Raw genomic sequence first — 21,621 nt, 5'->3', positions numbered from 1 at the left:
TTTTCCGTGGCATGTACTAATCATTCCATGTTTGGAGAAGCTTTTTTTTTTTGAGCAATCGGCAGGAGCTCTGCCTATTCATTAAGAAGAGGGAAAATGACCAATTTATAAGGAAAATTGGTCGAAATCCGATACAAACACGACACCAACGTGTCTGGTTTATAAGGAAAACCAAACAAGAAAAACAACACGGCGCAGTTTTTCAGGAAAAACCTGCGAAAACCACATATGGCCACACAACCTAGCCGAACTAGGTATGGAGAGCCGTTGGAAGACACCAGCACAACGGCAACGGCGAGCACCGCGACTGCCTGGTCCACATCCCTGGAAAGGAAGTTAGAGCCGAAGGAAATGGCTAGGCCTATCAAGCTTTGTGGGGAGAGGCAGGTCGCGAGAAGCAAGCCAGCGGCACTCGCGCACCGACGGAACCCGAGGAATACGACCCAACCAGTAGCCCAAGCATCGCAAAGAGTCTCCCAAAATTCCGAAAAATGACGCCTCCAGGGAGGTCACGACGTCCAAAGACGCCGCCGTCATCCAATCCGGCAAGCCGGATTTGAGCTTTCACCCCGGAATGGTGGGTGAGGGGTGTCGAGACTCCACGACAACGCTTCCAAGGAGGAAGAACGACGCCCTCGGACGCCGCCGTTGTCGGCACCGACCAAGTCGGGCAAGACTTTCGTCCGGAGACCCATAACCAGCACCTCCAGACTACAAACGAACGAGAGCCACCGGCAAGAGGGACGCCGCCCACGCCCAAGGAAGCATGCTCTGTCGCCTACGCGGCCAGAGGCATGCAGCCAGCACCACCTTGAATCCCGGAGCCGCTGCTCCGGCCTCCACACACGATAGGCCAACACCTCCCTCCAACCTACCGCCGTCCGCGAGACACCGAAACCGCGCCTCGCCCACCAGATGCCCCGCCGCCGCTCGGCCATCCTCGCGCCGTGACACACCTCCGCCACGAGCCTGCAGGTGCCAGCCGGGGCCTCCGCGCCTCGGCTAACCTGCCACCCACGGTGGCCCTCCGCAGCAGAACCAAACTCCGACAGATTCTGGGCGCGGGCCCTCGATCCGCGGCCTCCGCGCCGAGGAGAAGCTGGCCGCCCAAACCCCTCCACCACCGCGTCCCCGGGGCCGCCGCCCCGGCCTGCGAGCGCCCGGCGAGCTCCAGCCCCGAGCAGGCCCAGATCGGCCCCGTCCAGACCCAGATCGAGCCCGGCAGTAGCACCGAGCAGCAACCACGCAGAGGGGCCGACACCGTCGCCCGCCGCACAGCCCAGCTCGCCGACGCCGAAGCTCCACTGCCGATGCTAACCACCGCCGTGCGGCTGCCGTGCGAGGCGGAGCAGACGGAAGCGGGGCGCCGGGCAGCAACGCGTTCACCGCGGCTCTCCCCCAGCCACCTTCGGTGATGGGAGCCGCCGCCACCGCGGCGGGGTCAGCGGCAGCGGCGGAGGCGAGGAGGAAGCCTGGGGGGCCGGCGGCGGCGCGGGTGAGGTTCCCCTGAGTCGCCCGCTGCGGGCGACGTGAGGGCCGTTTTGAAATCGCCTGATAGGGCGTGCCTGAAGTGCTCCATAGTCTGGAGAAGCTTGTATGGACAAAAACAAAGGTTAACAGTTGCACGCCAGAACTTATATCAGCGTATACACAGGTACTTGCAACAGTCAGTTATCCTTGTTAGTGCTGGAACCTTGAAGTAATCATGCTTACACAGGCAGTAGCATTCTACTCCCTGTGTTTTTAGTCTTATTTCATCTAGTGCTGCATTTTTGCACCAAATGACACTGTTGAAAGAAAGACCTAGAAGCTGCACTGCAGTGGAGTACATTATAATCTCCTTGAAAGAACCGTCATTTATCTCATTAGGCTTCTGGTGAATGGCAATGATTCAGCGTGACTATAATACATGAACATGTTAACCCTTTCCTCAATAATGCTCTCAAATTAATGACGAGTTAGGTGTCACGCTGAAATAAAAATATTAACCAATTCTGTGCGAAAACCAATTGGGACGTGGTGATTAAAACGATCTAGAAATGTGACACTTAGGGCAGTTCCGGTGCGTTGTATCGCAAGTAAATTGTATGTAGATACTTCTATCTTCTTTTGTACAGCATGTAGATACCTGTATCTTTGTGATTATTGAATATGTTTTGTGATCAATACTATTTTCTCCATCTATAAATAAATGTCTGAGGTTAAATAGCGTCTAGTGACATCTAGATTTAGAAAAATCTCAGACGTCTATTTATGGACGGAGTAGTAGCATTTTGAACCTTGTGGCCTTTTCATGGCATGTACCAATCATTCCATGTATGAAGAAGCTTGTATGGACAAAAAACAAAGGTTAACAGTTGTACACCAGAACTTATATCAACATATACACATGTACTTGCAAGTTGCAATAGTCAGTTATCCTTGTTAGTGCTGGAACCTTGAAGAAATCATGCTTACGCAGGCAGTACCATTCTATTCCCTGTGTTTTTATTGTGTAGACTGTACCGCAAAAAAGTTGAGCCACTTACTTTTGGACAGAGAAGTAACATATATCACTCGGCACGGTTATCAGTTACTGAAATACCTTGAAAACGTGATGAGTATATTTTTATTCTGGACGGTATGTAACTGATATGGCGTTTTATCACCAGTTCATCGTGACAAGGCTCCGTGTCCATTAAGCTTGACATGCAAAGCTAATGATCCCATTCGACAGAGATATCGGCGTCAAACAGTGGCATGCCATGGCTGATCCATATAAACTACTGATCACATCCCTCTCTGTTACTAGTGGCGAGATGAGTGTCCACGGCCTGCTTCTCGCAATGTACAGCGTGTGTGTGCGACTGGTTAAGTTAAGACCACGACGTCGACCGGAGCCGTATACTCGTAGATTTTCCGTTCCAGAATTTTAGATATGTACTGTTCTGTAAGCCGAGAAATTCCATGAGTGCGCCGAATACGCAATCCCGCGATTAATTCCCCATTTCAGCACGCGGCCGTGCGACCTTTGACCCGATCGAAAAATGGACAAGCAAAGAAAGCGGAAGTGCGTGCACGCCGATCGATCTCCGTTCCGATCAGACAGCAACTCCTCCACTTCACCATGCATCCGCCCGCGCGCACGCGACGGTATATCCGTTCGTCATAGTGGTGGGCACTGGACAGACAGAGCACTCTGCTGCACCAGCCCAGCCGTGAAACAGCAAAAAATGTCTTTGAGGAATTTCTGAGCAACTCCTGTCTACATCCCTATCTCGCCTATTCATAGGAGTAGGCCCTACATAGGAGCATGGAAGATCCGCCGCCCTAGGCTTTTATTTCTATCAACTCTTTATTATCTCTTGCACCAGTACTACATCTTTTCACATTAACTACTCCCTCCGTCCCAAAAAAAAGATGCTCAAAATTTTGTAGATATAAATGTATCTATAATTAAAATATGTCTATATAACTCAATATTTAGATAGTTGGGCAGCTTTTATATTGATGGCGGGAGTATATAACATGTGGATTCAAAACTTCGCAGGTCACTGAAACATTGCAACTAGAATGTGGGGAAAATAGTTCTCGATTTTTATGACATTATACATATGCAAATACAATTTAAAATATTTAATTATAAATTGCACACAATATTTTCAAACTATTTTTTCCACTTCCTAGTTAAAATGTTTAATGGCCTACAAAGTTTTAAATCCACATGTTATATATAGTTTGAGAGGTAAGAAAAGAAAAAAAAATGATGTGGATATAGGTGTCATGGCGCCTAACTTTTTCAAAGGGGCAAAGGGTAATATTTATTGGGTTTCATTTTTATTGTCGCGGGTTCGGATGTATCTATATATACAAAATGTGTTAGATACCAATAAATCAGCGACAACTATAATGAAACCGAGTGTCGCCGATTAGACGCCGGATAAGAACATGGATGAACTCGCAATCAATACGTTCGATTACGGCGCATGAACGCACTCCGTCTGCAACAGTGATGCTGCATGCGCGCCGCGACCGTGATCGATCAATCGAGCCGATCCACCAGCGAAAAGTATCCGTTCAGACGCATGCTCCATTCCATCTAGCTTGCTCACCATTCGCGCGCGTATAAATTGGAGCGCAGGCCCGTGCTTGCTACGGATAGCTCGCTCGTAAACCATTACAAGGAGGGGAGTGCTTAGCCAACTAACTAATGGCGCCGATTCCCAGCTCGCGCCGCCTCTTTGGCGCATGGCTTGTGCTTGTGCTCGTGGCCGCCACCGTCGTCGTCGACGCCGCCGCGGCGCGAGAGGGAGCCAGGTCACGCCGAGGCGCGCTGCTGCCTAGCGCGGCCGTCCGGCACGAGCGGTGGATGGCCAAGTTCGGGCGCGCCTACACGGACGCCGTCGAGAAGGCGCGCCGGCGGAAGGTGTTCGCGGCCAACGCGCGGCACGTCGACGCTGTGAACAGGGCGGGCAATCGGACGTACACGCTCGGGCTCAACCAGTTCTCCGACCTCACCGACGACGAGTTCGTGGAGAAGCACCTCGGGTACCTGCAGCACCAGCTTCGTCCTCAGGAGATCAACAACACGGCGGCGGCAGCGGCGGGCGTGTCCAAAAAGGGTGCGGCGCTGAAGGATGGCCTTAAAAAAAAGAAGGGTGCGGCGCTGAAGGATGGCCAGCTGCGGTACATGCCTGGCAGCGTGGACTGGAGGGCACAGGGCGCGGTCACCGAGATCAAGAACCAAGGCTCCTGCGGTAATTCTCTACAGCTGCAATGGCCATGCATTCAGAGCAGAGGGTAGTAGCGTAGGCCAAAGTTCGTACTAATGAATGTTGACGCGTGCGTGCGTTCGTGCAGGGAGTTGCTGGGCGTTCGCGGCGGTGGCGGCGGCGGAGGGGCTCGTAAAGATCACCACCGGCGAACTCATCTCCATGTCGGAGCAGCAGGTGCTCGACTGCACGGGGGGCATCAGCAGCTGCAGCGGCGGCGACATCAACGCCGCGCTCCGCTACGTCGCCGCCAGCGGCGGGCTGCAGCCGGAGGCGGCCTACGCGTACGTCGGCCAGCAGGGCGCGTGCCGCGGCTTTGGCGCCACGCCGAACTCGGCCGCGTCCGTCGGCGCGCCACAGTGGGCGGGCCTGTACGGCGACGAGGGCGTGCTGGAGCAGCTCGTGGCCAGCCAGCCGATCGCCGTGGCCGTGGAGGCCACGGACCCGGACTTCCGGCACTACAGGAGCGGCGTGTACGCCGGGAGCCCGTCGTGCGGGCAGAGGATAAACCACGCCGTGACGGTGGTGGGCTACGGGGCGGACGGCGTCGGGCAGGAGTACTGGGTGGTGAAGAACCAGTGGGGGACGAGGTGGGGCGAGGCGGGCTACATGCGCATCGCTCGCCGGAGCGGCGCCAGCTGCGGCATCGCCACCTACGCATACTACCCGACCATGGGCAGCTACTAGTACATCAGTCGATGCATCTATCATCATCGGGTATAATTTATCAGCTACAGTACCATGCGATTGAAACTGGATGGATTCTTAAGAAGGAATACTGAAGCCATGACTGGATCGGTCGTAAGAGCGACCCATTTTATTCATGCCAATGCAACATGACGCGACTGTTTATATATGCAAAAAGTACTAGTAACTTTGTTGTAGTCGCTGTATGCGAGATTCTGTAGTTCTTGCGTTTTGCCTATTTCCCCTGTTTTTAGTTCTTTCAGTTTGCTCTTAGAAAAAAGACATGCTCCTGTGTGATGTAATAACTGTTTTTTTTTTGAGAAAGTGATGTAATAACTGTTGAACCTGCTTTTGGTCGGGTTTAGTTGAGATGATCGATGAAACCGGGGATGAGTTATCCCGGTTGATCTGAAAAACTTTGTTACAGTCGCTTGAATTCTGAATAAGCGACACACAAAGGAAAAAAAAAAAAGAGGAAAAACTGAGAACACCAGGAAACCGATTTTCCAAAAAAAATAAAGAAGTCTGTCTAGCAACAACGCTGGATCGGGCATTAGGGGGAACATCTTCTAAGGGTCTCCTAATAGGGTTTTGATCCAACATTTTGCAATTTAAAAATTATGCAATCAACATACACATAGTTTCGACATAAATTTAGAAATCCCGGCCTCGAAAATGCTGCTAAGTTCGGCCACACATATTACAATGGCGCATGTATAGAATGAAAATCAAATGGAAGATAGCTCCTGTGCTGTTGGCGTCGGCTCTTCCACAGAATGGTTCTCCCGTCATTGCTGTTTTTCTTTTTCTTTTTTTGAACAGGAGAGGTTCCCAAGGACCTAGAGCTTCATTTATCAGCGCTGGAGGTACAAATTACATAAAGGGCCCTAAATAAAGGAGAAATTATAAACCGACCCGTACATTTTGCACTAAGGACCTTTGACTGATAAGAGAAAACGCCATCAGGTCCAGCTCCAGATCCACCACCGTAAAGTTCGCCAGAGCCAACCTCCACGCCACCGGGGACAGAACCACTTGGGGCATGGAAGCGGGAGCTAACTCCGACGAAACTGTTGAGCCTCCGCTTTGAAACTGATTGGAGGTTGAAGAAGGCCTGAGGACGAATGATTGCCGTCGCATCAGGTTGGAGGGCCCGCCCTACGGCCAAAGAGTACGGCGACAGCGGCGCCGTGGTAAACCTCCAGGGGTGGAGGGGCCGCCCTTCGGCCATGAGATACGGCGACAGCGACGCCGTGGTAGACCTCCAGGGGTGGAGGGGCCGCCCTTCGGCCAAGAGATACGGCGACATCGGCGCCGTAGAAGCCCTCCGACGAGAAGCCATCACACTCCCCTGCTGCGGATGCGGCGACCAGCCACGAACAGCAAGTGACCTAACCTCTTCTCTCTCACCACCATGATGAACAGAGAGGAGGGAGCCACCGCTGCATCGACGGTCGCCGAATCCACCCGAGATAGCCTTATTTACGGAGATCTCCACCTCCCTCCGCCGCCACAACTCTGGCTCCGACCACCGGAGCTCCATGAGGCAGATGAAGAAGATGATACGGTGCCAGATCCGGCCGCTGGGATCCGCCACATCTCTCCCGCCATGAACGCCATACACCACTAGGGACCATAACCCTAACCTAGTACTACTACTATGTACTCCGGCGCCGTCTCCTCTCCATCTCCGGCCGGCTATTCCGGCGGAGAGGAGGAAGGAGTGGCCCGGTGGGGAGAAGAAGGAGAACATGTACTGTAGCTGGCTGAGAGCGAGGAGGGGGTGGGGGGAAATGAGAGCGGTCCCGTCGTTGGTGTTGATGCCGCTGTTGCCTTCTTCATGCCTGCATTTTCATGCCGCACCTTGCGTGCCGCCGTGGTGTACTGCTGCCGGATACTGTCCCTCTCACACACCTAGTTTGATATCCCCTCTAGCCTTACCTTTGGTGTCGGTTTTTTGCAATCCTTGACGTAGGTGTTATCGCCGGATTTTAGCCAAATGAGGAGATGGGCCGTGATTGAGATGGGCTTAGAGGATATGCACATAAAGTGTTTCTGAATCGGCCTCGTGCGAGAGTTTGGGCTAGATTGCCCGTATATCTGTACATTATGGTAGATCACGTTTCAGTTTAGAATTAAGAGATAGAGTTTGGTTCGTACACAGTTAGGTTTATTCCAAAGATAGAAAGTCTACGGACTATAAATATGTACCTAGGGTTATTGAGAAAGGAGGACGATCACGTTCACAACAAACACAATCTAGGCGCATCGCCACCCCTTGTTTCGAGGGTTTCTTCCGGGTAAGCGTCATGCTGCCCAGATCGCATCTTGCGATCTGGGCAGTATCAGTTTATTCGTTGTTTGGTGTTGCTCGTACTGAAGCCTTGTTGATGGCGAGTAATACCGTTATCATAGATGTTTTGGGGCTAACCTCGATACTTTTCTGATATGTTTACTTAGTTACGCTGCCCCTAAATATCTAGCTGCCTTTGCACCTATCTTAGGTGTAAGGGCAGCATCTTGCTTGGTCTTTATTTAGTAGATTTGATCTGTTATGGTTGTTCCTTGTTCTCCAAGGATTAGTTTGATATCCGCATGGTTAGGCCTTGCAAACGGGTTGAACGATCCAGTAGTGCGTAAGGTATGGTTTGCCGATCCAAGAGGGGTTGTTCCGGGAATCGACTCTGTGTTGGTTTTTAGGCCTCTTCTAGGACTAGTTTTCTGTTATCTTTCGTATCTGCCAGGCTCAACTACGCGTAGGACGTTCCAATTATGCGGTGAAAGCCCTAGACTGTCGTAGATCGATTTAACTTGGTATTGATAAAGCAGGATCCCCATGTTATCGTAGATCCAATACGAACCATGGGTCAATCGGCTCCTTGAGCCGATTCACAGGGTAGCCTGAGAGCCGATCGAGGCTCAGATTAAATGTTTACGTGTCTGCCATGCAGGAAACTAATTGAAGCAATCCATCACCTTCCTGACCAGGTATAGGTCAGGTGGCACGCCCTCGCAATAGCCAGGACGTGTGCCGGATTTTGCGGGCCGTCGCCCGAGGGACCAGGGCCCACCAGCAGTTCTGGGAGCCTCCCGGCTCTTCGTGTTGCTCGTCGCTGCTCACCGGCGGGTTTTGGCAGGCAACACATTCTGGCACGCCCGGTGGGACATTCTACAGCAACTGCGTCAACATCTGCAGCTGAGATGGCGGACGGACCAATCACGTACGAAGATCTGCCTGAGGAGCACAAGAAGAAATATGATGATATTAAAGCTGTCTTCGAAGCTGATCTCATCGGCTCTTTCGAGAGGACCCGTAAACATGGCATTAGGTGGAAAGGGTTCTCACCCGAAGGCGTTCTCGATGAAGTAGATCTGTCTGTCCCTTCAGAGGAACGCACCAGAGCTCTGCGCCAGGAAGTTAATTACATGGTGGCTCATTCTCTACACCGTCATTCTGAGAGCCTGGTGAACGCTTTCGAGCGCATTGCGGTTCGCGTGGTTCAGGAAATCATGAAGCATCAGTACTCTCCGTCAGGGCCTGCCCTAGGGACTCACCAGGGAGAAATACCGTTCCAGCCCAGACCGTAGCTGCCATTCACGCTTGCAGCTCCAGAGCCACAGGGTTCACCGGCATACGTCGTCTACAAGATTGGAGGTGATCCTGGCGATTGGCAATTCCTGTATGAGCCGCCTGAAGAAATCCCATATGGATACATGTGCAGATACGTGCCGGACTGCAATAACTTGGCGCGCACGAACCAGATTGCAGCAGGAGGGATTTCTGGAGCGGACGCCGATAAACAGGCGTGGCTAGCTAAATATGCCACCGGAACGAGTCATGAAAGCTCAGCCCCTGCAACTCATACCGTGGAACAAATCAGTACAATCTTGAGAGACCAGTTCGGCATCCTGCCAAAGAGGAGAACAGTCGGCTATTCCAAGCCGTACCCCAACGAATATGATTTGATTCCGCTGCCGCCCAAGTACCGGCTCCCTGAGTTCTCAAAGTTCAATGGATCAGAAGGGTCTAGCTCAATTGAGCATGTGAGCCGATATTTGGCACAGTTGGGCATGATTTCAGCATCAGACCCGTTACATGTAAGGTTTTTTGCGCAATCTCTCACAGGACCAGCTTTTGGGTGGTACACGTCGTTGCCACCAGATTCAGTCCGGACGTGGAAGCAACTGGAAGAGCAGTTTCATGTTCAATATCACTCAGAAGCTACCGAGGCTGGCATTGCCGATCTGGCGCAGGTGCGGCAGAAGCGGGGAGAAACGGTGTCGGAATACATTCAGCGTTTCAGGACTGTCAAGAACCGATGTTATTCGGCTCGTTTAACTGAGAAAGAAGCAGTCGACCTGGCAGCGTTGGGCCTCGCAGCGCCGATCAAGGATCTGGCCTTCCAAGTGGAATACAATTCACTGGCGCACATGGTCCAGAAATTAACATTGTATGAGCAGCGCCACCCAGAATTGTACCAAGAAAAGTTCAAACGCCCGATAGGCCTGGTCGAGACAGAAGAAGTTGGCGACTCTGCAGAAGACCAGGAAGTAGCCGTGGCTAAATGGGCTCGGGGGGCAGATCCCGTGTCCTGCAAATGGGTGAAACAACAAGGGCCTGCAAAAGGGTTTGACTTCGATGTAAGCAAAGCTGAGCAGATATTCGATTTATTGCTTAAGGAAAAACAGCTGAAGTTACCCGAAGGCCATAAAATCCCTACGGCGCAAGAAATGAACGGGAGACCGTACTGCAAGTGGCATCACTCGTTCACCCATATCACCAATGACTGCAAAGAGTTGCGTCGGCAGATCCAAACGGCGATAGAACAAGTCCGTTTGATCCTTGGTCAGTTTGCCATGAAAGTGGACACGCAACCGTTTCCTAGCGTCAACATGGTGGAACACAATCACTCCACGAGGCGTCAGCTAGATTTCTCATTCGGTGTTAACATGGCAGAGCCTGCATACCACCATGGCAGGGATAAAGAAGAAATCGGTCACTCCCGTGGCAAGGAAAAGGAGGAGGCCGGCCCACGCGACCGGCCCCGATATGATGACAGACGGTACATCACCGAGGAACAAGTGAGAAACGTGCGGTATCAACGACCGCTCTCCGCGCATCTCCTTAACAAATATGAGCGTCAGTACGACCGACGCCGGCGGTACGACATAGATGACGAAAGATATCGTCGGTCTGATGTAGACAATGGAAAATATCGTCGGTATGGTAGAGACGACGAAGGATATGAGCACCGCGCTAAGGGGAAGTCAAGAGAGCAGGAAGACATGGACAGACACTGGGATTGTCCTTTCTTTAAGCACTGCTGGGATTCAGGAATGAGCCGATTGCCTACAATCGACAACTGCCCGGAATGTAGACAGCAGAAGGAGGACACAGGCGAGGTTTCAGTGTTCAAGCGTCTAGGGCCTCTCCCATCTCAGAACAGACGAGCTGAGTCATCTCGAGTGGAAGATTTCGAGGAGTCAGAAGATGAAGAAGAAGATAGATACCACCGGCCAAGGTGGTGCCCTGATGGACTCAGTCACTCCCAAAAGCGTAGGGTTCAGCGGCTACGTAGCTTGGAGGAAGCCGAGGCGCAATACCTGCACACGTTGAGGAAAGCGCGGCCCGATCTGGCCGTGAAAATTCAGCAAACTTTGGAGACGGAGATTCGTCCACAGAAGAAAGAATGGCGCCCCAGGCTGGCACAAATATGGTGTTCATACTTCCGTCGGAGTTTTGTGCTCCAAGAACCGAAGAAGTGCCGGTAGCACAGTTTGACTGCGGTCCACGGCCAGTTATCTTTGAAAAACCACGAGAGAAGAGCTACAAACATTTGAAGGCCCTGTACCTAAGAGGTTATATCAACGGGCAGCCTGTCAGCAAGATGTTGGTTGACACGGGAGCGGCAGTCAATATAATGCCATACTCCATGCTACGGCGTTTGGGACGCTCTAACGCAGATCTGATCAAAACCAACGTCACACTAAGCGACTTCAATGGCCAAGCATCAGAAACGCAAGGCGTTCTGAACGTGGATCTAACCGTGGGCCGAAAAACCATCCCTACATCATTCTTCATCGTCGACAGCAAAAGCACCTACGTTGTCCTGCTAGGGAGGGATTGGATTCACGCCAACTGCTGCATTCCATCCACAATGCACCAATGCCTGATACAGTGGGATGGAGATGAAGTGGAGGTCGTTCATGCAGATGACACGATCGAGATCTCAATAGCTGGCATGAATATTTGGGACGCAGAAGACCAAGAGCCGATCTCTGGAGTCAGTTTGGACGGCTGTGAGCGCATCGAAGCTACAAAAAACGGGATGAGGCTGGTCTTATCCACCGGCCTGACAGAGTAGCAAGAGCAAAGTCAATGGACGTACGTGGCAAGGCCGATCCCTGCGATTGGCCCCAAAAAATAAAAAGCAATGATCTCACCTCAAGCATGTCACGTTGTAAACCTTCATTGTGCAATGCAATCGAAAAGGGGGCCGATTCCAGCAATCGGCCCAAATTATCCTCACCATACGTTTTGCCTGTGTTCAGCATCGATCTAGCAGGCGACGGAAAGCTAGGATATGGATTTACATCGGCTGATGAGCTAGAAGAGATTGACATTGGTCCTGGGGATAAGCCACGGCCAACATTTATCAGCAAAAAGTTAGATCCGCATCTGAGGGGCCTGATGATAGCTTTGTTGAAAGAATACCCAGATTGCTTTGCCTGGGATTACACAGAGATGCCCGGGTTAGACAGGAGCATCATTGAGCATCGGCTCCCTCTGAAGAAAGGATTTCGGCCGTTCCAGCAGCGAGCACGACAGATGAAGGCCGAAATTTTAGAAGAAGTCAAGAAAGAGATCGAGAAAATGTTGAACGCCGGGTTCATCAGGCCATGCAGGTATGCTGAGTGGATTTCTAGTATCGTACCTGTAGAGAAAAAGGACGGCCGATGGCGCGTCGCCATAGATTTTCGGGATCTCAATAGAGCCACTCCAAAGGATGAGTATCCGATGCCGGTAGCAGAGACATTGATCAATGCAGCTGCTGGTCATAAGGTTTTAAGTTTCATGGATGGCAATGCCGGTTACAACCAAATTTTTATGGCTCCAGAAGATATACACAAGACTGCATTCAGAGTACCAGGTTCGGTGGGTTTGTTTGAATATGTAGTCATGACGTTTGGACTGAAAAATGCCGGCGCAACGTACCAAAGAGCCATGAATTACATCTTTCATGATCTGATCGGCAAGTTGGTGGAGATTTACATTGATGACGTGGTAGTCAAGTCTGTTTCAGTGGAAGGACACTTGGAGGATTTGCGACGCATCCTGGACCGAACTAGAAAATTCGGGCTAAGAATGAATCCAAAGAAGTGTGCTTTTGGTGTAACGGCCGGTCAATTCTTGGGTTTCTTGGTTCAGGAACGCGGAATTGAGATCGGCCTGAAAAGTCAGGAGGCAGTGCGAACAATGAAGCCACCTACCACGAAGAAGGAACTCCAGTGTCTCATCGGCAAAATCAACTTCGTCAGAATGTTCATCTCCAATCTGTCAGGGCGAATCGAGCCGTTCATGGGATTGGTAAAAATTAAATCTGATGAGGAGTTTCGCTGGGGGGCAGAGCAACAGCGAGCGTTTGACGAGATTAAAGAGTATCTAACGAAGCCACCTGTGTTGGTTCCGCCCCAGCAAGACAGGCCATTCTATATTTACTTGTCAGTAGCTAACACTTCCATCGCCTCAGTGGTGGTGCAAGTTTATGATGGTCTGGAGAGAGTCGCTTTCTACCTCAGCAGAAGGATGTTGGATGCAGAGACTAGGTACCTGAGATCGAGAAGTTGTGCCTCTGCCTATTTTTTACCTGCACCAAGCTTCGTCACATCTTGCTGTCAGCGGAAATTGTCATCATATGCAAATCAGATGTCATCAAACATATGCTGTCGGCTCCTGTGTTGAAAGGCCGACTCGGTAAGTGGATGTTTGCATTATCGGAATTTGATACCCGGTATCAGCCTGCGAAAGCAGTCAAGGGACAGGCGTTGGCCGATCTTATTGCTGAACGAATCAACACTAATATAGCAGCACTGTCTGTGCGTGCATGGGCCATGTTTTTCGATGGATAGGCTTGTGATAATGGTTGCGGCATCGGCATTCTACTCGTGTCGCCCCGGGGGGCAACATATTCGTTCTCCATTAGGGTACCTACCCCTTGCACCAACAATGTCGCTGAGTATGAAGCAATACGCAAGGGAATGGAGTTGCTTATGGAAGCTGGGGCAGAGGCAGTGGAACTTTTTGGAGACTCAAAATTGGTGATTTCCCAACTCACGGAGGAATACAAATGTGAGAGCGAGTCGCTCTTCCCACTATGGATGCAATGCCGTGAGCTGATGGCACAATTTAGGTACATAAACTTCAACTTGATCCCAAGGTCGCAAAATACCGAGGCGAACGATCTCGCAAAAATGGCATCAGGCTACAAGGACGTAGCAGGTGGAGCCGATGTTCAGATACAGTTCCTGGAATCGGATGACTGGAGAGCCGATATCTTCGATTACTTGAAAGATTCGGCTCGGGGGCACCTAAACGGATAAGGTACAAGGCCATGAAGTATGTCCTTATTGGGGATGACATGTTCTACAGGACTTTGGAAGGGTTACTTCTCAGATGTCTGGGACCAGCCGAGTCAAATCGGCTCTTACACGAGGTACACGAAGGCGCCTGTGGAACTCACCAATCGGCTCATAAGATGAAATGGTTGATCAGGCGATCGGGGTTTTATTGGCCCACCATGCTTGAGGATTGTTTTAAGTACTATAAAGGGTGTCAAGCGTGTCAGAAGTTTGGGAAGATTCAGACGGTACCCGCATCAGCAATGAACCCCATCATCAAGCCTTGGCCATTTCGAGGTTGGGGCATGGATATGATTGGCAAAATCAATCCTCCATCGAGCAAAGGCCATATGTGGATTTTGGCCATCACAGATTATTTCACTAAATGGGTGGAGGCCGTCCCTATGAAGTCAGTGGCATCGAAAGATGTTATCAATTTCGTGAAAGAACATGTCATTCATAGATTCGGGATTCCCCAGACTATCACGACCGATGGAGGTTCGGTCTTCGTTTCTCACGAGTTTAGAAAGTTCTGCGAGGACATGGGAATTAAGTTGATCCGATCGTCTCCATACTATGCTCAAGAAAATGGGCAAGCTGAAGCGTCCAACCAGAGCCTTATCAAGCTGATTAAGAGGAAAGTCGACGAGCACCCTAGACGTTGGCACGAGGTATTGTCAGAGGCTTTGTGGGCTTACCGCATGTCATGTCATGGAGCGATAAAAACCTCGCCGTACCATCTGGTCTATGGACAAGAAGCCGTATTGCCCTGGGAAATCACGGCTGGGTCGAGACGTATTACGTTTCAGAATGATTTAACAACTGAAGAATATGCAGAAAAAGGGAAGGGTAAGCCAAACGAAAGGATTATACCTCTCCTGAGACCAGTGGGACAGCCGATGATGAGGTAATTGGCTCTTGTGTTTCTGCTGGGGGCTTGGCCAAATTGGCGACCTTGTCAACGGCAGCTTTAGGGATTACTGTATCCAGGTTTGCGGAGGGCATCTGTACTTCCTCAACTTCCCCACTAGAAGTGTCATCAGTCTGCAAAGGAGGTGGTTAGCCGATGTGAGCAGCAATGGATTAGCATGAAAGATGAGCCGGGGAGAGTATGGAGGGTAATTACATTTGAAGCCTCTTGGTTTGATAAAGGGGCTTGCGGTTCCTTTCGAGTCCTCTTGGTGCTCACGCCCTGCCCCGCTTTGATTGGAGCTTGGGGGGCAACAGGTTCAGGAACTGGCCTTTTCCTGGAAGCCGATGGTGGCAAATCTGGCTGGCTCTGTGTGGTGATTTTCCTAGAGTTGTCCGAGCTCGAATCCCCTCGATTGGATTGTGTTTCCACGCTGGAGTTGTCTTCGGTGGAGGCCTATAAAAAAAGAGTTAGTAAGCACAAGCATGTTTGCAGAAGCCCATAAGGATAGATGAAATCAGTCAAGGCATGGATCAACGTACGTGCAAGCTCTCTTGATCTGGAGAAGGGCTCCGGCGCTTCAAAGTTTTCCTGGCGGCTACTTTCCTCACCGTCGTTCTCGCCTTGGTTGGGGCTCGGGGGGCAGCTGGCCTGGAAGATACTTTGCTCTTGGAAGCCGATTTTGGTGAAATCGGCTGGCTCTGCATCACGACCTTTTTCAAGGGTGGCGAGTTTTTGCAGAAGAGGACCACAGGAGCCGGTGGGAAGAATTCAAAGGGGGAGCCGTCATCATGTGTAGGTTCTGGACCATCTTGTTGCTGCAAGGAGACAGAGCAAGGTTATAAAAATCATGGTAAGCCACTTCAAGGAAATTTGCGAGTGGTAGTACCTGTTCTGCGGGGATATTATATTCAGCATCGAGTTGTTTCAGCAACGGTCCCAAATCTCTCCTGAAGGCATGAGTTTTCCACATTGACCACCAGGCCTCAAAACCATCGGTTGACGAGGTGAAAGAGAGGTTGTTAGGGACTGGGATGGCTAGAGCATCAAAGAAAGAGTAACACCTCTGACCGGTGAGGAGATCGGGCAAGTCAGCTCTGCTCTCTGTTAAGTGGTGGAGGAAGAAATGGGGAGACACCTGCCCAAGACCAAACTGTCGGGCTGCTACGACCGGCTGATAGGACTCATAACCAGGTTTGATTATCCTGTTTGATGTGCTCATGCCAACTGGAAGGAAGCAGGGACGGATCATGGTGGAATACAATTGCCGGGTGCTGGTGTCATCGGCAAAGCTGTCTAGAATGAAGGAGACTGGGTTTTCAAAATTTTCAGATTCCGTGTAAGGAAAGAAGAGAGGATTGTCCAGGCCTTGGAAGAAAATGCTGAACCACTTTGATGCTTCCTTGGGGATCAGTTTACTACCTGGAAGGCTATACAAGGCTTGGCCGTAGCTAGTGCATCGGATCTGCTTCCCGTTAGCATCTGGAAAGGTGCGAGTGGCCAAAAGTGGGAAGTTTGGGATATGGTTCTGGAAATACAGCTGAGCCCATAGCTGAATAAACCACCAGGGACCTCCTGTTTTGACTGTTTTTTGGGAAGATAATTTGACGGACATTAGTTGGAGATATCGATAGACCTCTCCAAGGAACAGTTTCCCGATGCCAAGCTGGGTGCCTCTGGCAAGTTCATAGGCCAAGGGAAAATAATTCTTGGTCGGAGCAAGTGAAGGGCCACAGAATATGAAGTGTTCCAACCAGAAATTTAGGAAGGCCGTGTGTTGTTTCTCTGTTACAGGGCCTTTATTTTTCATGTGGCGTCGAAGGTAAGCACCCTGATGACCCACAAGTATAGGGGATCGCAACAGTCTTCGAGGGAAGTAAAACCCAAATTTATTGATTCGACACAAGGGGAGGTAAAGAATACTTATAAGCCTTAACAACTGAGTTGTCAATTCAGCTGCACCTGGAAAAGCACTAGCAACAGGGGTGATGTGAAAGTAACAGTAATATGAGAGCAGTAGTAACAGTAACACAGCAGCAGTAATAGCAATATGAGAGCAATGGCACCGGAAAATAGTTGATACTACTTCCAATGACATAGAGAACAAGTATATTATGATGATAGATGGACCGGGGTTCCCAGCGATCTACACTAGTGGCAACTCTCCAATAACAAGTAACAAGTGTTGGGTGAAAAAATTACAGTTGGGCAATTGATAGGAATCAAAGCATTAAGATAGAACATCAGGCTTATTAATTATGTAGGCATGTTTTTCGTATATAGTCGTACGTGCTCGCAATGAGAAACTTGCACAACATCTTTTGTCCTACCAGCCGGTGGCAGCCGGGCCTCAAGGGAAACTACTGGATATTAAGGTACTCCTTTTAATAGAGTACCGGAGCAAAGCATTAACACTCCATGAAAACATGTGATCCTCACATCACTACCATCCCCTCCGGTTGTCCCGATTGTCACTTTGGCCTTTGGTTCCGGACAGTGACATGTGCATACAACTTGTAGATACAATCTAAGCAGTAAGTATAGAGCTCAAATCTAAGATCATGCCACTCGGGCCCTAGTGACAAGCATTAAGCATAACAAGATTGCAGCAACAATAACTTCACAAACTTTATAGATAGACTAATCATAATGTATCATCCATCGGATCCCAACAAACACAACACCGATTACATCAGATGAATCTCAATCATGTAAGGCAGCTCATGAGACCATTGTATTGAAGTACATGGAGGAGAGAATACCGACATAGCTACTGCTAGAACCCGTAGTCCATGGGGGAACTACTCACGGAGCATGATGGAGGCGGTGGCGTCGATGGAGATGGCTTCCGGGGGCACTTCCCCGTCCCGGCAGGGTGCCGGAACAGAGACTTCTGTCCCCCGAATTGGAGTTTCGCGATGGCGGCGGCGCCCCTGGAGTCTTTCTGGAGTTTCGTCAATTGGTGCGGTGTTTTTAGGTCGAAAGGGATTTTATAGGCGAAGAGGCGGCGCAGGGGGGCACCTGGGGGCGCCTCACCCTAGGCCGGCGCGGCCAGGGTCTGGCCCGCGCCGCCTTGTGGTGTGGTGGCCCCCTGGCCCCTCTCCGACTCTTCTTCGGTGTTCTGGAGCCTTCCGGGAAAAATAGGAGGTTTGGCGTTGATTTCGTCCAATTCCGAGAATATTGCCCGAACAGCCTTTCTGGAACCAAAAACAGTAGAAAACAGGAACTGGCACTGTGGCATCTTGTTAATAGGTTAGTTCCGGAAAATGCATGAAATCATCATAAAGTGCAAGCAAAACATGTAAGTATTGTCATAAAACAGGCATGGAACGACAGAAATTATGGATACGTCGGGGACGTATCAGCATCCCCAAGCTTAGTTCCTGCTCGTCCCGAGCAGGTAAACGATAAAAAGAATAATTTCTGTAGTGACATGCTACTTACATAACCTTGATCATACTATTACAAAGCATATGAAATGAATGAAGTGACTCAAGGCAATGATCTATAGTTGCTAACAAGTAGATAACATATAGCAAAACTTTTCATGGAGAGTACTTTCAAGACAAGCATCAAAAGTCTTGCACAAAAGTTAACTCATAAAGCAATAAATTCAAAATAAAGGCATCGAAGCAACACAAAGGAAGATATAAGTTTCAGCGATTGCTTTCAACTTTCAACATGCATATCTCATGGACATTGTCAACATAAAGTAATATGATGAATGCAAATATGCAAGTATGTAAGAATCAATGCACAGTTGACACAAGTGTTTGCTTCTAAGGTGGAAGGAAGTAGGTAAACTGACTCAACATAAAAGTAAAAGAATGGCCCTTCAGAGGGAAGCATTGATTGCTATATTTGTGCTAGAGCTTTGGTTTTGAAAACATATAGAGAGCATAAAAGTAGAGTTTTGAGAGGTGTTTGTTGTTGTCAACGAATGGTAGTGGGCACTCTAACTACCTCGCCAACCGGACTTCCAAGAGCGGCTCCCATGAATTATTTTTATGTTTATGCGGCACTCCTTCCAACCTTTCTTTCACAAACCATGGCTAACCGAATCCTCGGGTGCCTGCCAACAATCTCATATCATGAAGGAGTGCCCTTTTATTTTAGTTTTATTATGATGATGACACTCCCCCCAACCTTTGCTTACACAAGCCATGGCTAACCGAATCCTTCGGGTGCCTTCCAACAATCACATACCATGGAGGAGTGTCTATTTAAGTTAATTAATTCGGGACTGGGAATCCCATTGCCAGCTCTTTTTGCAAAATTATTGGATAAGCGGATGTGCCACTAGTCCATATGAGAGTCCGTCAAAAGTAAATGACAAGGTTGAAAGCTAAACACCACATACTTCCTCATGAGCTATAAAACATTGACACAAATCAGAGGTGATAAATTTTGAATTGTTTAAAGGTAGCACTCAAGCAATTTACTTTGGAATGGCAGGAAATACCACATAGTAGGTAGGTATGGTGGACACAAATGGCATAGTGGTTGGCTCAAGTATTTTGGATGCATGAGAAGTAATCCCTCTCGGTACAAGGCTTTGGCTAGCAAGGTTGTTTGAAGCAAACACAAGTATTCACCGGTACAGCAAAACTTACATAAGAACATATTGCAAGCATTATAATACTCTACACTGTCTTCCTTGTTGCTCAAACACTTTTACCAGAAAATATCTAGACCTTAAGAGAGATCAATTATGCAAACCAATTTTAACAAGCTTTACGGTAGTTCTCCACTAATAGGTTTAAACTACATGCAAAAAACTTATGATCTACTTGAGAGCTCAAGACAATTGCCAAGTATCAAATTATCCAAGACATATGAGGCATTTTCTGCTTCCAACCAAATAAAGATAAATATTGTAGCTTCCAACTTTTATTCATTGAACATTAAAAGTAAAACGAAGAACAAGTGTTCATATGAAAAAGCGGAGCGTGTCTCTCTCCCAAACATGGATTGCTAGGATCCGAATTTATTCAAACATAAACAAAACGAAAAATAAACACACAGACGCTCCAAGTAAAGCACATATGATGTGACTGAATAAAAATATAGTTTCAGGGGAGGGACCTGATAAGTTGATGAAGAAGGGGATGCCTTGGGCATCCCCAAGCTTAGACGCTTGAGTCTCCTTGAAATATGCAGGGATGAACCATCGGGGCATCCCCATGCTTAGACTTTTCACTCTTCTTGATCATATATCATCCTCCTCTCTTGACCCTTGAAAACTTCCTTCACAACAAACTTCTCATAAACTTCATTAGAGGGGTTAGTACTCAAAAAATTTGAATCCACCTTGGTCCTGTAGTGGCACATTGCAAGAACTCAATAAAACATTAGCTACAGCTCTCTACGTCTAGAAAAGCTCACTTAAAGTCCACAAGAGACAATGCAAAAAACAGAGACAGAATCTGCCAAAACAGAATAGCCAGTAAAGACGAATTTTAAATAAATACTTCCATTGCTCAAATCAGAAAACTCAAAACTAATGAAAGTTGCGTACATATCTGAGGAACACGCACGTAAATTGGAATATTTTTCTGATTTTCCTACAGAGAAAACAGCCCAGATTCGTGACAGATAGAAATCTGTTTCTGCGCAGAAATCCAAATCTGGTATCAACCTTCGATTAGAGGCTTCACTTGGCACAACAAAACACAAAACTAAGATAAGGAGAGGTTGCTACAGTAGTAAACAACTTCCAAGACACAAATATAAAATAAATTACTGTAGCAAAATAACACATGGGTTATCTCCCAAGAAGTTGCTTTCTTTATAGCCATTAAGATGGGCTCAGCAGTTTTAATGATGCACTCGCAAGAAATAGTATTTGAAGCAAAAGAGAGCATCAAGAGGCAAATCCAAAACACATTTAAGTCTAACATGCTTCCTATGTAAAGGAATCTTGTACACAAATAAATTCATGAAGAACAAAGTGACAAGCATAAGAAGATAGAACAAGTGTAACTTCAACAATTTCAGCATATAGAGAGGTGTATTAGTACTATGAAAATTTCTACTACCATATTTTCCTCTCTCATAATAATTTTCAGTAGCTTCATGAACAAACTCAACAATATAACTATCACATGCAGCATGCTTCTCATGATTTCCAAACACATAATTTTTATCAAGTTCAAGAATAGTGGAATAAAAACTTTCAAACTTACTTTTATTAATAATATAACAAGGTAGTTGATCAATCTCAAGAGATATGGGACTCATAGAATAAGTCAAGGACTCTCCAATCCCATTTTCATTAGTAGTACAATTAATAGTATCAAGTAACATAGGACCATCATCTAGAGCTTTATCATAAACATTTGCTAAGCAAAATTCTTTAGTACCATGCATTTCGACATCAGGCACAAACAAAGCATTATCATAAGATTTATCAAAGTAGCATGGATTATCATAAATAACAGTAGCATAATTATTCTCACAAGTTTTACTCATAGGGAATATTTCAAGAGAATCCACAGGAACATAACATTCAACCTCTTTCGGTAAGCATGGAGGACAATCAAATAGTGTAAGAGATAAAGAGTTACTCTCATTAGAAGGTTGGCATGGGTAGCTAATCCATTCTTCCTCCTTTTGTTCGTCACTCTCCTCTTCTTTTTCATCCAATGAGCTTTC

At 48.5% G+C, this 21,621-nt stretch overlaps 1 protein-coding gene across 1 annotated transcript; it reads left to right on the top strand.

Moving 5' to 3' along the window:
• The first annotated feature begins 3,984 nt into the window (after nucleotides 1–3,984).
• On the top strand, nucleotides 3,985–5,800 carry LOC127342925 (fruit bromelain). The gene is made up of 2 exons (XM_051368945.2): nucleotides 3,985–4,736; nucleotides 4,840–5,800. Exons 1-2 carry the CDS (start codon nucleotides 4,190–4,192, stop codon nucleotides 5,436–5,438), a joined length of 1,146 nt encoding a protein of 381 aa, XP_051224905.1. The 5' UTR covers nucleotides 3,985–4,189; the 3' UTR covers nucleotides 5,439–5,800.
• Nucleotides 5,801–21,621: the final 15,821 nt, after the last annotated feature.

The sequence above is a fragment of the Lolium perenne genome, chromosome 3, assembly GCF_019359855.2.
Source record: "Lolium perenne isolate Kyuss_39 chromosome 3, Kyuss_2.0, whole genome shotgun sequence".
In the NCBI taxonomy this organism is placed as follows: Eukaryota; Viridiplantae; Streptophyta; class Magnoliopsida; order Poales; family Poaceae; genus Lolium; species Lolium perenne.
Note: the sequence above shows the minus strand (reverse complement) of the source record. Positions and strands in the feature narration are given on the sequence as shown.